Source organism: Grampus griseus, assembly GCF_964374135.1.
Source record: "Grampus griseus genome assembly, chromosome: 1".
Taxonomy (NCBI): domain Eukaryota; kingdom Metazoa; phylum Chordata; class Mammalia; order Artiodactyla; family Delphinidae; genus Grampus; species Grampus griseus.
The window spans coordinates 43,449,715-43,467,022 of record NC_139017.1 but is presented as its reverse complement, the minus strand read 5'-3'; the positions used below and the strand labels follow the sequence as shown (position 1 = coordinate 43,467,022).

Below are 17,308 nucleotides of genomic sequence, written 5' to 3'. Positions count from 1 at the left end.
GCAGGATAATCAGAGAAGTTCTGAGGGTCGTCACCCTTCACGGAAAGATCTCCTGCTACAGTTTCTCAGCTTCCGTTCTACCAAATTCTACCAAATTTGGTAGAATTCAACCAAACTTTGGTAGAACTCTACCAAATTCTATAGCAATGCATTTCAGCTAATTCAAGACGGTCTGAAGACAGAGATCACCAAAGTATCATGAAAGGATCTAAGTTGTAATTTAAATGTATGTCATACAGCATTTGTTTGTGTCAAGAAATCAAAGGGTGATTGGTAGGAATTCTCCAAAAGCTGAGGGAGGGTTTTGGTGTAGAACCATACTGTCCATTGCTATAGCCGCACGTGGCTAATGAGCTCTTGAAATGTGGCCACTTCAAATTGAGATGTGCTGTAAGGATAATGTGTCCATGGAATTTTGAAGAATTAGTAAGAAAAAGGAATGTAAAATAACTCATTAATAATTGTTTAATATTGATTCCATGTTGAAATAATGTTTGGACATATTAGGGTAAATAAAATATTCTAAAATTAATTTCACTTTGAAAAATTATTTTTTTAAAGTGTGGCTACTAGAAACTTTAAAATTATAAATGTGTCTCAGATAGTATTTCCACTGGACAGCGCCAGACAGGATTTCATCTTAATTCTCATGTCGGCATACGATTCCTCTTTCCCACTAGAGGGAGATGTGTCCTAATTTGGGGGAGTCAGCTGCTTAGCTTGTAAACTTCACGGCTTTGGAATGTACCCTTTTAAAAAAGAAGCACTCATGTTTTTGCTTTGTTTCAATTCTGCATAATTCTGTTGTTTCTGGAGGTTGCACTTTGTAGGAAAGTAAAGCCAAAACAGAGGAGGCAGGAAAGCAGAGAGGTTCCCCCCTTGTTTTTGTTAGTGTTCAGAGAGACCTGTTACTTTGTTGGATTGTAATAGCTTGCTGCTTGTTTGTGGGCTGTTCCCTTGGAACTTGAGTCTGTGTACAGCACAGCGCACACACACAGACACGCACACACACACACACACACACACACACACACACAACGTGGCCTGTGTGCAGCTGTAACAGAAAGGACCAGGGCAATCACACACAGCCACAGCACCTCCTGGACCTTAAGAAATTCAGTGTGAATGTGACCTGGAGTTGCGCCCTGTGGCACACTGGGCCCCAGGACTCGATGAGCCTCCCTTTTGTGCTTTTCCTGGGGGCAGTGTTGCCTGGGGTTTGAGGCTGGGGGTGCTGTTTGCATCTAGTGTGTGTAAATCTGCCCTTTGATCCTACTCTGAAACCAGCATCATTTCACGATTATGTTTTAGTGACGCACTCTCTCCTGGTTTTCCTTTGATCTTTCTGGGTAGCTCCTTTGTGGTCCTCTGTGTTTTTTGTATGTTTGTTGGTCCGATGAGCACTGGATTTTTCTTTTCTTGTCTATGTCTATGCAGTCTGTGCCCTTTTGGGTGATCTCAGTCATTCTGGAGGCTTCATTACTACCCTGGGGACTCCTAAGTCTTTACCTCCAACTGAGGCGCTGTTTTGAGCTCTGTCCATGCCCATCCAGCTGCTTATTGACATCAAATAAGACACCCCAGACTCAACCCCCACAGCACTCCTTACCTCCCATATCATGGCATTCTTCAGCACCATTGTAATTTCTTATTATTTGTTTGTCTCTCTCATCCAGTGTACAGTAAGTCCCAGGAGAGCAAAAGTCTTGCCAATCGTGTTCTGCGTTACTCCTACTATTTCACACCGCGCCTGGTTATTGTTCACCCTTAGGAAGTATTTGAATAAGATTTTAAAATATTTTTTGTTTTAAACCAATTGTACTGTTTACTTGTAAGCACATATATTACCATTATACAATTCCATCAATAATCTTGTTAGCTTTATATCACAGGGCTATGATCACCATCATTTTGTGGCATGGTCTGTTTAAAAATTTTTTTCACCATCTGTACAAGCGGGGCATTTGCCCTCATCCCTCCTGTGCTTCCTTGTGCTGGAAGCTTTTGCGCTTAATCCCTCTCCTTTTGTGACCCTTATGACAAATTAAAGGGACATTTCCATCAGCCCCACGATGTATTTCCAGGAAATGAGGTCACAGAAATGAAGGAGTGTGACATGTTTCCATGCCTGTAGCTCAGTCCACGGGCAGTTTTTCCAGGACGTATTCCAGTTTCCTTTGGTACCTCTCCTGTTACACCAAGCCCAGTTTCATTTGGATTCGTGACTAATGCACACTGTTTTTCTTGTCAGAACATGAAGAGGAACTGGACCAAGAATTTGACCTGGACACTGACACTTTATTTGGAGGATTAAAGAAGGTACAGAGTGGATCAGTGATAAACCTTTTCCATTTTCAAACCCGGTTTCAGTGTTTTGCATCACTTTTGTATTTGGCATTGACCCAGCCATAGTACTCAGCAACGACTGGACATTAAGTACCTTTCCTGCTGTAAAAGGTGCGAGTGTGCCGTGTAGAGAAAGGCATTCCCCGTGCTTTGTCTTTATCTCATCCCATGTTCTCCTCTCAAAATACTAGAGATGTGGATCAGTAACCTTATTGGTTCATGCAGATTTCACTTTTGTAAAGTTTAGGAAGTTCCTTCCTGACCTAGCCATAGCTATTGGAGTCAAATGTGGCTCCTGGACACTCCCTATACCAACTCATGGCAACTGTGGAACTGTTTCCTTCCTGCCTCTACTGCCCCTGGCCGTCCACACCCTGCAGAGCATGCTGGGAATCCCCCGCCCCTCTGCTCCCTGGTTCCGGGTGGCAGTGGGCCATTTATCCTCCACTGCAGCTCATTGTGCCTGCTTAGATCGCTGGCAGGGTGGCCGCTGTTGCTCTCCTAGTGGTGACGGTTAGCACTTCTGTTCTTCAGAGTATGTCATGGGTAGGTACCAGACCCTCCTCTTTTGATTGCAAGATGTTAGACTACTTTCTGTGTCCCACCAGAACCCCTTTCCTCTTGAGTCTGGAGTTTTTCTCATTCTTCCCCTTTCAGTTTTCCAGGACCCCGCTTCAGTAATGACTTGGACCACATGACGTCCAGCTTCAGCTCATAGTTTGGGTTCAGGTCAACCCTAGTGAGGAGCTGTGTATTTGTTTTTCTAGGCATTTGGATATGTTTAAAAAAATGATATCACACCATTGCTTTTTACTATTTTTGCTCTAAGTGTGTAGTGTGCCAGGTATATTGTAAGTTTAATCAGCTTTTGTTGGTTGGCTTGGGACATAGAATGATGCTTGCACTCCAGGTTCGGAGCACCTGACTTACAAATGAACTTTGGAAGACAATTCGTTTCCAAACTGGGTACTGCCTGTATTGATATCTTCCTACTTTGAGAGTTACAGATCTTACTTAGAATTGAAGAAAACTGGCTTCCATTTCCATTTGATTTTCTAGGGTAACCTGTCCCTCTTCTTCCAGCTCTGGCTCTGTACAGAGCCACTGTATTAAATACATGGTTCATGTTTGTCTGGGGCTGGGAAGAATGTCCTGCCCTGCATGATGCTCTTCCCAGTTGTTCTGCCCACCAGACATTTCCGTGAAAAGTTGGATATAAATTTAATTTTCATACATCGAATCCATTTGTAACTGTTTCTGATTTAAATAAGTCCTTTTTAGGATTATTCGTAAGATGTGTAATGTGCCCACTTCAGAGATGAGGAAATTTGGGAAGCTTTATGTCACAGTGGAACTTGAGTTGTCACAGTGTTACAGAACTCAGGTTTAGCTGCTCATCGCTCAGGAATCCAATACTGAGAGATAAGTGTTGGGTAAAAGGAAAGGTAGCTTTATTGAGGTAGCTGTCAATCCTGGCGAGAAGGTGGACTCATGTCCCAAAGAACCAACTCCCCAAGTTTTGTTCAGAAATTATATAGGGAAAAGAGGAAGGGGCTATGTGTTGAGGAGAGAGTTGCAAGGTGCATCATCAGCTCATGGACATTCTTGGTTGGTGGTGAGGCAACCAGGAGTCAACATCATCAACCTTCTGGTGCTGATTGGTCTGGGGTCTACGTGCTTGTGGGCAGCATCTAGTTAACTTCTTCCACCTGGTGGGGGTTTCGGTATCTGCAAAACAGCTCAAAGGATATGGCTCAGAATATATCTATAGCCCCTGAGGAGAAACTAAAGGTCCTTGACTTTGTTTAATGGCTAAGCTATTATTGTTTTGCCTTGTTTGACTTTTTCCTTTGCTTTTGCATTTTCTCACTTCTCTGATTAAACTTACTCTTTGATTACAGTTTTTCTGCAGACGAGACAGGCGGAGGACAGTGGGCGGGGGGGGGGGGGGTTTGTCCTGGGAAGGCCCCATTGGGTCCTGCTCTGGTTACAACAGCAGATAGCCCTTGTGAGTGTCTGGGATCTACTCTTTAGAAATATACTGCTATTGGATCTCTTACAACAGAAAAAAATGGTGATTTAAAAAAAAATTTTAGAGTCATAATTCAGGCATTTCAGATAATACTGAATTGTTTGCCAGGGGCAAAAATAAGCAAACTCATTTTAGACTAAGAGACTTTTCGCTGAAGAGAAGCAACTGTGAGGCAGTATGAGAAGCTGAACGAGGATCAGGCCCTGACAGGTTTGGAGCTCCCATGGATTTCATTGTTGCAGGCTCAGCCCTGCTGGGTGTTGCTACTTCTAGACAAAGGGGCTTTGTCTTCTCTGACTTCCCAGCTCCCACCACCCCATCACGTTCAGCTGCTTGACTCCCTGCCAAAGCTTCAGAATCCTGGGGACATGACCTCTTCTGTGCATTCTCCATGACAGCCCCCTGGGGTGATGGGCACAGGCAGTGGATGTCGACGTTTAGGTCGACCCTGCCTTTGTGGAACAGTGCACAAGGCTCAGATAAAAGTTTCAAGGACTTTTTCTATTCTGAAAAATCTCTGTTCCTCTGTCCTGCTGATCATCCTTCCATCCATTCATCTGATGGTGTTGAGCACCTCTTGTCCTCATCTTTCTGTATCTCATTACCCTGCATAGGGGATGAGTAGTTTGGAGTCCTAGAATTTAGAGGGAAAATGGTGAGCCAGGGTGGATAGCCAACAGATGAAAGAAATTGATTCTGTGTCCTTGGTGAAGATCATAAAATAGACCCGGGGCCATATGTAGTGACAGGAGGTTCATGGATGTCTGCTGAAAGTCTTATTGCAGCTAAAACAGAAGCCTAATAGGTTCTGAGTATTTCCTTTGGAGGTTATGGGAGGTGGCAAGCAAACGCTATTCTGGTCTAAATTCTAATCAAAAGGTGACATTAGGCATGAGTAGAAATTGTGAACTTTAGAAGGAAGCTTTTATGTTCTCTGACCAGTCCATCCTTTAAATGTCGCTAAACCTCAGCACTGCTGACCTCCTTTGTTTGGGGGCCTGTTTTGTACATTGTAGGGTGTTTAGCAGCATCCCTGGACTCCACCTCGTAGATGCCAGTAGCACCAAGTCATGACAGTCACGAATGTCTCCAGGCGTCACCACATGCCCCCTAAGGACAAAACCGTCTCTCTTTGAGAACGGCTGGCCTGCAGTCGTATTTAAGGGCTTCGTCATGCTGACTTGGTCATTTCTTACCTTTGCTCATCCTGTTTCCTCCTCTGGATCGTGCTCCACTTCTTCCCTATCTGGTCCTCACTCACACTTCACATCTGAGCCCAGGTGTCTCCTATCACGGAAGCATTGCGTGGACCTTTAACTTGGGCTTTTTAATGCGCCTAGTTCCTGACACTCCTCTGCTTCTCTTTTTATCTCCTTCCACAAATACAGCTTTTAACGCATGTGTTTCTGCACCCAAGTCCATGTGGAATGCTAGGGACATAGTAGTGAACCAGACAGACAAACTTCCTGTCCCAGTGTCTCCTAGTGGGGACAGACCAACAGTAAGTAAATGAATAAACGTTAACAGCCACAGATTGAGCTAAATGATCTGAAGGAGATGAACAGGGTGATGTGTAGTCATGCTTTGGATTGAATCTTGTACCCTATCATGATAAATATATTTGTACAGTGTTATCTTGTAGTATCCATCCTCCACCAGACTGTGAATCTCACAGGGGCAGGGCTGGGATTTAATGAGTCCTGTATCTTCAGTGCCTGGGACAGAGTAGGTGAGTATTTTGCTGAATTTAACTGCAGGAGACAGTAACACTGTGCCAGGTGGCAACATTGGCGTAAAATGCATCAGTCCTAAGTTCACCTTGATTGGCATGTACGTGAATGCCAAGTGGGACAGTGTTGACAGAGCAGGGAGAGACCACTGTGGGCACAAGCAATCCCACACTGCTTCTGGGGGCAGACCTTCAGCTGAGCTCCACAGAATGGGTGGGATTTGGCAAGGTCATCTGTAGAGAAGATGCTCTTCCAGAGGGGCTCAGTGTGGTTGGAAAGGAGATGAATGTATCAGGGTGGTGGTGACTCAAGGGGAAGCTTCCCTTAGGACAGTGAAAGGTTGCTGGGTCTGACCACAGTCCTCCGGTTGCCGATGATGGTAGGGAGGATTATAGCCCAAATCAGGAATACCTTTGGGTCTTATCATTCCTTTGGTGTAAAGCTGCTTGTTTCTGCCAGAGACGCCAGTTGTGGTGGGGGAGATTGCGTAGGTGTAGCTCTCAAGGAGTGTTCGGGTTAGATGTGCTGTGACGTTTGCATCCTGTTTCGCGATGTATCTTTTTCCAGGCTTGAAAGTGCCTCCCCGCGTGGGCTCCAGTGGCCTCTTGGAGCAGTCCTGTGCTGGGAACCTGTGTGTGGCCAGGGACAGGTCGAGCCCGATGCCTTTCCAGTTCTGGCCATCTGTCTCAGTGTTTGGTGGTTCCCTTTTGTCTTGCCTAGTGTTCTTGCTAGATGTCCCAAGAACATGAAGGAAACTTTTTAGTGGCCATGTTCCTTGCTTGATATTTCTAGATAGTAGGTTCTGAATCAAACTGACATGACTGAAGCTCCATGTTGGGTTGTATTACCATGAATTTGTTTTCCTTTTATTTCTTTTTTTTTTTGTGGTACGCGGGCCTCTCACTGTTGTGGCCTCTCCCGCTGCGGAGCACAGGCTCCGGATGCGCAGGCTCAGCGGCCGTGGCTCACGGGCCCAGCTGCTCCGCGGCATGTGGGATCCTCCCGGACCGGGGCACGAACCCGTGTCCCCTGCTTTGGCAGGCGGACTCTCAACCACTGCGCCACCAGGGAAGCCCCTATTTTTATTTATGATTCAAGATAGTTGTTATAATGGAAAGAGCACAGGTGTGGAGTTGGATGGACTTGAGTTCAAAATGCAGTTTGCTCCATTTTGGAAAATCAGTCACCTCATTTGAGCCTTAGTTTTATGTTTTGGAATATGGGAATGGGAGGTCTTATTGTGGAGAAAGAGATGATGATAAAACACCCAGCATGTATGTGGTTGGTACAGAATGGATCCTCAGTCCATGCTTCTGTGGTCATTATTTTGTCCTTCCATGGATGGTGACGTCCTTGCTTTAGAGCTAAGATTTGTTGATTCCCCCTGTCTGGCAAGGAGATAATGTTCTACAGAGAAACGTTTAAATCTAGAAGGGGATGGATTGCTACTGAAAGGAGCTCTCAAAAGCCTAATGCATTATGAAGAATTTTACACGTAATCAATTACTCATTTCTTTCCTGAGGACATCTCTTCCTGTGACAGTTCTGAAATTGGGGCCCACTTGTGAATGAGACCTTCTTTGAGAAGTAGAATCAGAGAGGAATTTTCAGCGCCTGCCAAGAAGGTTAGAAAGAGAAGATACGATCAGAGAAGGGAAGCTTGATCACTTACGTCTTTGAATGTTAAGAGAGAAGAGGTCGTTTCTAAAGTAAAGATAAAATTTTTAGCTACTCAGATTTTACCTATAAAGATTTTAATATTCAACTTATTTATAAATTCCTCTGTAGTTTGATACTTAAAAAAAAAACCCTCAGCAAGCTCTATGTTGAATCATTTAACAAATATTCATTGAGTGGCTGCTGTGTGAGAGGCTTCTAGGCTGGGGGCTGGGGGGCTGTGACCTTCCAGGCTCTGTCTTCACTGGGCCCTGAATTCGGGGGACACTGATGCTGAGACAGTGAGGTAAGTGATGCAGCTATTCACGGGGCATGCAGAAACAGAAGGTGCCTGTAACCCAGACTCACAGAAATTAGAGCTGAGGCACTGGGGAAGGATGGGTGAAGGGAGCAGCGAGCCTAAGGACTGGATTTGAGAGAGTCCTTCAGTTTGGCTGGGAGGTTGAGTGAGAGCAAGGGATGATACAGGATAGACAGGGGCTGGATCATAAAGGCCATTGGGTGCTATAGGTGGAGCCTGGACTTTATTCAGAAGGCAAGGGACGGTTACTGAAGGGGTTGGGGCCATTGCCATTTCTTCTGAGGACTCTTTGAGGAGCCTTGGCATTTCTCTACCTTGCCCGCCTCCCCCAATCTCCCCCATTCAAGGTTTGTGCATCCCTGGACTTAACGTCCTGGAATGTATATCTTATAATGTTCCTCAAAACCCATGCATGGCTCCCCATTTCTCACAGTATGAAGTCCAGACTCGGTGGCTGACATTCAGCCCCGTTTGTCCATTGGCCCTACCTCGTTTTAGCAGCCTCATCTCCATGTAGTAACCACGTGCTACTAAATAACAGGATCGTCTGCCATTCCCCAAGGATGCCTTGAGGTTTCCTCCCCGTCATCCTCATGCAGACTGGGCACACTTCCCTGCGGCTCAAGCAACAGCCCACGTGAAACCTTTCCTGACGCCTCTCCCCCCGGCTCCTCCCCCTGTTGGCATTGATTCCTCCCTCCTATGAGCTCCATTCCCAGGACTCCTCCCCGAGCCTGTGTTATAGAGCAGTTACCTGTTTTAGATGTAAGAGGATCTTTCATCCCTGCCTCACTGGAGCAGGCATTCAGTAGTGGCGGTTGGGTTAAGGTGGACATGGCTGTCTGGTTGGGTACTTACTGTGAAGGATCATTGGCCCCCTGGCAATGTTTGCTTTGTTTCACATGTCTAGACTCTGGCAGGTTTAGAGAGTGTAGGCCTTACCTCATTTTCATTCAGCCGTAGCTCCTCCAAGATGATTGCGGTGTTCTGGTCGTGTCTGCCTTCCTCCATCTGATGGCAACAGGTGAACGTGTGGTTTGGCTGTTCGTGTGAATTTTCAGCCCGTCCTTATGGACAGAGGATTGGATGCAGCTTTGCCCCTTCACAGAGGGGCTGCTCAGCGGAGGGAGATTCTTGTGTCCTGTGCCGGCCTCTCCAGGCAGAGAGGGTGTGGGCTGAGGAGTCTCCAAATGGTCGGAGCAAGAAGCCCGCAGACTAGTAATGGAGGGAAGGTTCTTGAGCACACGTTGGGCTTGATTCCCTCTCGTTCACATGAAGAACTCCTGCTCTTAACCTGCCAGTACGCTGTCTCTTGTCTAGTCTCATCCCTGCTGGATGTCCTTCCTGATATGTAGGAGATTTGCAACTAGGCGGGGGGAAAAGTGAGGCAGTAGTGATTTCCTGGGGAGCATAGGAAAGGGAAGCTCTCTGCCTTATGTGAAAATAGGGTCTGTAATGCAGATGGACAAGCATCAAATTTGCTTATTAGCTCAATCACTAAGGCCCCTGCTTGGCCCTCCTCTCTCTTTTGTATCTACTAACTCATGCAAAATATTGGTTTTTAAAAAAAAATTTATGATTCATTGATCGATTTTTGTCTGCGTTGGGTCTTCGTTGCTGCACGCGGGCTTTCTCTAGTTGCGGCGAGCGGACGCTACTCTTTGTTGCGGTGCATGGGCTTCTCATTGCGGTGGCTTCTCTTGTTGCAGAGTACGGGCTGTAGTCGCGCAGGATTCAGTAGTTGTGGCACACGGGCTTAGTTGCTCCGCAGCATGTTGGACCTTCCTGGACCAAGGATCAAACCTGTGTCCCCTGCATTGGCAGGCGTATTCTTAACCACTGCGCCACCAGGGAAGTCCTGCCAAATATTGTTTATTTTGTTATAAAGTTTCTTGAAGGAGCCGGGAGAAGATAAGGTGAAGTTAGAACCAGGGGTTTAGCCCTGCAGGACTAAAAAATCAGGTGTGTGTATGTGTGCATGTACACGTATGGAGGGAGAGAAGGGAGAAAAAGAAACAGATTGAGAGAGAGAGAGGTTCCCCATGACTACTTAGTAAAACCTTGAGGTGATGATATAGGTTTGGAGCAGTGAGACATTTCTCAGCCCCAGGCCAGTCAGTTTACAAGTAATTCTTTGCTAATCAACTGCTTTTCTATAAGTGCTGTGGGTTAAGGGAAGTAAGAAGCATAGCTTCTCTCCTCAAGAAGTTAATACTCCATCTGAGAATGCCAGGCTGCCATGTGGCTTTAATAGGGATGATGCTCTAATTATTTAACTAAGGGCAGCAGCATCTGTCAAGCTGAAGAGATAGCAGGTGTACACAGCCAGGACAACTGACCCTGTTTGTGTGTCCTTCCTGAAAACTGGCATTACACTGAACAAAGTGTTTCCAGTTTTATGAGTGTCCCTGGTTGGTATAGCCCAAAATTGCCAGGTGAGTTTCCAACCTTGGAATGACCAGGGAAGGCTCCCCAGAGGAGGTGGATCTGAGCTGAGCCTTGAACAGGAGGATAGTGTTTTGAACTGACCCGAGTCTGTCTGATTGTTGAACAAAAGTCAAATTCTTTGGTTTTACTCTTATTAGCTTCTGGTAGTTGGAGGTGGGTAGGAGTTAAATATCTTCCTTTCCTGTAACCTCACTACCAAGTGATACGTCGTAGGGAAAGAGTTCAGATCTGAATTCTGCCACATGTGCAAACACTTATTACTTATTTCTTCAGTGGCAGGTACAAAATCTGCCACTGAACCTGTTCTCTGTCTGTAGGTTCTCCAACAAGCACCCTGCAGGAAGGATTCATCTGAGGCTGAGGCAGTTCTACTCTGGGCTGGAGCAGACACCCTGCTAGTCTGACAGGGGGAATGGAACCTTATGAAGTAAAGGGACATAGAAGCACAGGGGGTGCTAGAAGGAGGACTGTTTTCTCTGAAGCTCTGGGTGCCTGCTCCAGGGATTCTGATGCCTCACCCTTATGAGGTTATTGGAGGCTGAGAAAATTTCTCACCCACTGCCCATGTTGAACACCACTTCCTTCATTTGTACATTACTTCTTTCTAACATCCTTAATGCCAATAAATTCTCAGGTGCAACTTTCAATACCAATATTGAAATCAGTTGAATTGTAGCCATGTCTGGAACTGGATTTCTGACTGGGACCCTTGGAGGCTAACTCGTCCCTTCTGGAATGTGGACTCTGCATTTGGGCACTTTTATTGTCAAGAACAGTCCCTCAGGGTAGAGGAGGTTGTTTACACAACACATCCTATGTAAGTGCTCCAACAGATAGGATTCTGAGAGTAGAAGGAGCAGAGTTCAGCAGCGGCTTAGAGCTGAAATTTGGGGAGAGACATGGGGGAGGGTGGAGGAGGGGAAACCCTTCCTTTTCCCAGTACCTTCCCTAAAAGTGATGCCTGTCACCATTCTTTAAAAGGTTATTACCTTTTAAAATCATGACATGACAGTTGATAAGTCTCTGTTAAAAAGAAATTAGAAGCAGCTGCAGGATAAAAGTGAGATCATGGGCCCGTGGGAGATGTGAAGGGCGGTGTCTTTGTGTGGGGAACTGACTGAAGCCACTTGCAAGATCACAGTATCTGCTGAAAGGTTCACGTTGGTGAGGGTTAGTTAGTCCATTATAATTTTGCTCGTGGGTTGTATGAAGGCCGTTCTCCAGCTAAATTTGATCACACATATAGACGTTTATTAGGCAAGCAGTAGAAACCAGTTCACACCAGCCTGTTTGCTGGGCTGGGTGAAGTTTCAGGAGGCTCTTTGTCCTTTAGGAGCTGGTACCACTACCATGCATTTAAGGTTCCTCTCGTGGCTATGACATCATGCACTGGGGATTCTGGACGATCTGGCATCAGACCACCACATACTTTCCAACTTGGAACTGAATACAGGACCTTTGAGTGGGGCTTCAGGGCCATCACTTAGGATATATGTTTTCAACATTTTAGATTCTTCATTACATAGGGGAGGGAAGGGGAATGGTTCAGTTGTTTTAGCCAATGTTTCTGACGTGAGTGGCAACTGGCAAGTCAACACTTCATCAGTGGAAATTCATTTGACATAAATTTATGACATTTTACTAGAACAGCTCAGGCAGAAAACCAATAAAACTTTATAAGCTTCTTACTTATAATACTAAAACTGTGTAGGTTAATCAGAACAGTTCAGGTAGAAAACCAATAAAACCTTAGCCTATAAGCTTCTTATAATACTAAACCTTGTAGGTTAAGAGGAATAATGGCATGTTGAAAGCGGCAGGAAGATGGGTTATTTCAGAAAGATCATGTCTTTTATTACAACATCAGACACTAGCCCTGCCAAAGCAAGGCCTCAAAAAGTTTGTGGAACATTCAGACTTAGTTCTCTTCCTGGAAATCTTTAGTAAAAGGGGAAAGATTTATTCTATCTGAAGAGAAACCAGACTCTAACGCTGGTTTACTAAGCTCATTTCTCCAGTAACCGCGGATCCTACTTCACTGATGGGGGCTCTTTGTCCCCAAGGGCACTTCCTGCTTAAAGTTTGTACAAGGGATTTGGTAAGCAAACTTCTCATAGTTAGAAATGTTGAGTTGAAAGGAATATTCTTTTAAACTTGAAAGGATTGTACTCTATACAGGGTACTGTGGGTATGCAAATGAGAAGTCTGACTCATCAACTTTGAGATTCTGCAAATACCATAGTATTCCTAGCATGCCTCAGGAACCACCATTAGGGGGCGAAGCAGAGGTCTACGTGGCTGGGCTTTAAACCCCATCCTGGTTCAACCACGGAAACTGCAGTTTTTGTATGTGGTATATTGGGACTTTTGAGTGTGGTTCTATTCCTTTCCTTTCATTAACCACCAACACAGTTAAAATATAGAACCAGAAAGAACTTCCTTTCTGCCTCTTTCTAGTCACACCCATCCTGCTCTCGCCATCCCGAACCCATGGAAGCCACAGTTTTGTCTTTCCATCTCATGATTTTGTCATTTGAGAACGTTATATAAATGGAGTCATACGGTATTATAACCTTTGGAGACTGGCTCCCTCCCCCGCCCCCAGCTTAATGCCCTTGAGATTCATACAAGTTGTGTGTATCAGTAATTTATTCCTTTTCTTTGCAGGGTATTAGTTAATGATATGGATGGACCACAGTTTGTTTAACCATTTGACCCGTGAAGGACATTTCGGTTGTTTCCAGTTTCTGGCTATTATAAATAAATCTGAGGTGAATATTTGTGTACAGGTTTTCATGTGAACTTCAGTTTTATTTTCTCAGGGGTAAATACCCAGGTGTTTGATTGCTGGATTGTATGATAAGTACATGTTTGGTTTTATGAAAAACTGTATGAACTGTTTTCCAAAACGGCTCTACCATTTTACATTCCCACCAAAAAAAGGTATGAGATACTCAGTTTCTCTGCACACTTACTAGCATCTGACCTTATTAACATTTTAAATTTCAGCTATTCTGATAGGTGGGTAGTGATATCTCATCATGGTTTTCATTTGCGTTTCCCTAATAGTTAAAGACGTTGAACATATTTTCATGTGCTTATTTGTCATCTCTATATACTCTTTAGTGAAATTCTGTTCATATCTTTTGCCTGTTTTTACTTGGAGTGTTTGGTTTATTTTCACTGTTGAGTTCAGAGAGTTCTCTGTATAGTCTAGATACTAGTTCTTTGTCAGGTAGGTGGTTTGCAAATATTATTTCTCAGGCGGTGGCTTGACTTTTCATCCTCTTGGTAGGGTCTTTCACAGAAATCCAGTTTATTAATTTTTTTTTCTCTTAAGAACTGTGCTTTTGGTGTCATGTCTAAGTACTCTTGGCCTAGTTTTATGACCCAAAGATTTTTTTTTTCCCCCCCCACAAAGTTGCCTAGTTTTGCATTTTACCTTTAAGTCTGTGATCCCTTTTGGGTTAATTTTTGTGTTAATTTAGGTAGAGATTTATTATTATTATTTTTTTGCTTATGGATATCCAATTGCTACAGCACCTTTTGTTGAAAAGACTGTCTTCCTCTATTGAATTGTTTCACACCTTTGTCATAAATCAGTTGGCCAAACTTGTGTGGCTCTATTTCTGGGTTTTCATTTCTGTTCCATTGATATATGTATCTGTCTTTACACTAATGCCACATTTTCTTGATTACTGGTGAGTCTTAAAATCAAGTAATGTAATCTAATTTTATTCTTTTTTTCCAAATTGTTTTAGCTCATTTAGTTCCTTTGCCTTTCCAAATATGCTTTAGAATAAGCTCTTCTATATCTACAAGACTTTTTGCTGGGATTTTGGTACAATTCTGATAAATTTATAGATCAATTTGGAAAATTGATGTCTTCACTATGTTGAATTTTCCAATCCACGAACACAGTGTGTCTTTAGCCTTATTTACATCTTTTCGGATTTATTTCATTAGTATTTTGTAGTTTTTAGGAGACAAATTCTATACATGTTTTGTTACATTTATGCCTAAGTATTTTATTTTTTGAGTGATTATAAATGGTTTTACATTTTAAATTTCAATTTCCACATGTTCATTGCTAGTATATAGAAGTACAGTTGGCTTTTATATGTTGATCTTATATCCTATGGCTTTTCTGAGCTCATTTATTCCTCATTGGAGGGTTTTTTTTTCCTTTCTTTTTGGACAGACTTGTTGAGTTTTCCTGTGTAAACAATCATGTCACCTGCAAATCAGGACATTCTCATGTCTTCCTTTTCAATCTGTTATGACTCTTCTTTTCTTATTGTGCTGGCTAGGACTTCTAGTATTATGTTGAATAAGAGTTATGAGAGTGTACATCCTTGGCTTTTTCCCAGTCTTAACCGTTAACATCAGTCATTCACCATTAAGTATGATGTTTCTGTAGGTTTTTCTGTAGATGTTCTTTATCAAGGGGGGGAAGTTTCCCTCTATTCCTAGTTTTCTGAGAATTTTTATGAATCAGTATTGAATTTTGTTAGATGATTTTTCTGCATCAATTGGTATGATGATGCTATTTTTCTTCTTTAATTAAGAAAATGTTAATATGTTGCATTACTTTGATTGATTTTTGAGTACTGAACCAGCCTTGCATCCCTGGGATAAACTCCACTTGGTCATGGTGTATAATTTTTTTATATATGTAGCTGGACTACACTAGCTGATATTCTGTTGAGATTTTTCTTGTCTGTGTTCAGGAGGGATATTAGACTGTAGTTCTCTCTTTCTCTCTGAGTACTGTCTATATCTGATTTTTGACTGATTATATATGGTCTTGTATCTTTAATTTCAGATTTCATGTGTTTATTACTAGACTTAGAAAATGAGTTCGGCAGTATCTCCCCTATTACAGAGAGGTTCTTTAGGTGTCAGGTAGAATTCTTCAGTGAAACCACGTGGGACTGGAGATTTCTTTTTAGGGACTTTAAAACTATGAATTCAATTTGTTTGATGGTTAAAATGATATATATATATTTTTACATTTTTTAATTTTATTAAATTTATTTTTTTATACAGCATGTTCTTATTAGTCATCAATTTTATACACATCAGTGTATACATATCAATCCCAATCGCCCAATTCATCACACCCCACCTCCACCCCCCACCCCCACCCCCCCGCCGCTTTCCCCACTTGGTGTCCATACGTTTGTTCCCTACATCTGTGTCTCAATTTCTGCCTTGCAAACTGGTTCATATGTACCATTTTTCTAGGTTCCACATATATGCGTTAATATACGATATTTGTTTTTCTCTTTCTGACTTACTTCACTCTGTATGACAGTCTCTAGATCCATCCATGTCTCAACAAATGACCCAATTTCGTTCCTTTTTATGGCTGAGTAATACTCCATTGTATATATGTACCACATCTTCTTTATCCATTCGTCTGTCAATGGGCATTTAGGTTGCTTCCATGACCCGGCTATTGTAAATAGTGCTGCAGTGAACATTGGGGTGCAATGTGTCTTTTTGAATTATGGTTTTCTCTGGGTATACGCCCAGTAGTGGGATTGCTGGATCATATGTTAACTCTATTTTTAGTTTTTAAAGGAACCTCCATACTGTTCTCCATAGTGGCTGTATCAATTTACATTCCCACCAACAGTGCAAGAGGGGTCCCTTTTCTCCACACCCTCTCCAGCATTTGTTGTTTGTAGATTTTCTGATGATGCCCATTCTAACTGGTGTGAGGTGATACCTCATTGTAGTTTTGATTTGCATTTCTCTAATAATTAGTGATGTTGAGCAGCTTGTCATATGCTTCTTGACCATCTGTATGTCTTCTTTGAAGAAATGTCTATTTAGGTCTTCTGCCCATTTTTGGATTGGGTTTTTTGTTTTTTTAATATTGAGCTGCATGAGCTGTTTATATATTTTGGAGATTAATCCTTTGTCCGTTGATTGGTTTGCAAATATTTTCTCCCATTCTGAGGGTTGTCTTTTCGTCTTGTTTATGGTTTCCTTTGCTGTGCAAAAGCTTTGAAGTTTCATTAGGTCCCATTTGTTTATTTTTGTTTTTATTTCCATTACTCTAGGAGGTGGATCAAAGAAGATCTTGCTGTGATTTATGTCAAAGAGTGTTCTTCCTATATTTTCCTCTAAGAGTTTGATAGTGTCTGGTCTTGCATTTAGGTCTCTAATCTATTTATTTATTTATTTATTTATTTATTTTTTGTGATATGTGGGCCTCTCACTGTCATGGCCTCTCCCGCTGTGGAGCACAGGCTCCGGACGCGCAGGCTCAGCGGCCATGGCTCACGGGCCCAGCCGCTCTGCGGCATGTGAGATCTTCCCGGACCGGGGCATGAACCCGTGTCCCCTGCATCGGCAGGTGGACTCTGAACCACTGCGCCACCAGGGAAGCCCTCTAATCTATTTTGAGTTTATTTTTATGTATGGTGTTAGGGAGTGTTCTAATTTCATTCTTTTACATGTAGCTGTCCAGTTTTCCCAGCACCACTTATTGAAGAGACTGTCTTTTCTCCATTGTATATCCTTGCCTCCTTTGTCATAGATTAGTTGACCATAGGTGAGTGAGTTTACTTCTGGGCTTTCTATCTTGTTCCATTGATCTATGTTTCTCTTTTTGTGCCAGTACCATATTGTCTTGATTACTATAGTTTTGTAGTATAGTCTGAAGTCAGGGAGTCTGATTCCTCCAGCTCCATTTTGTTCCCTCAAGACTGCTTTGGCTATTCGGGGTCTTTTGTGTCTCTATACAAATTTTAAGATTTTTTG

General features: G+C 43.1%; 1 protein-coding gene across 1 annotated transcript in view; it reads left to right on the top strand.

Moving 5' to 3' along the window:
- The window catches only part of HHAT (hedgehog acyltransferase), a 364,679-nt gene that overhangs the window by 24,953 nt on the left and 322,418 nt on the right, over window positions 1-17,308 (top strand). Inside the window, exon 3 of the mRNA XM_082666689.1 lies at window positions 2,252-2,319. Within this exon, the coding sequence (XP_082522815.1) occupies window positions 2,252-2,319 (68 nt within the window). The remainder of the gene's footprint in view (window positions 1-2,251; window positions 2,320-17,308) is intronic.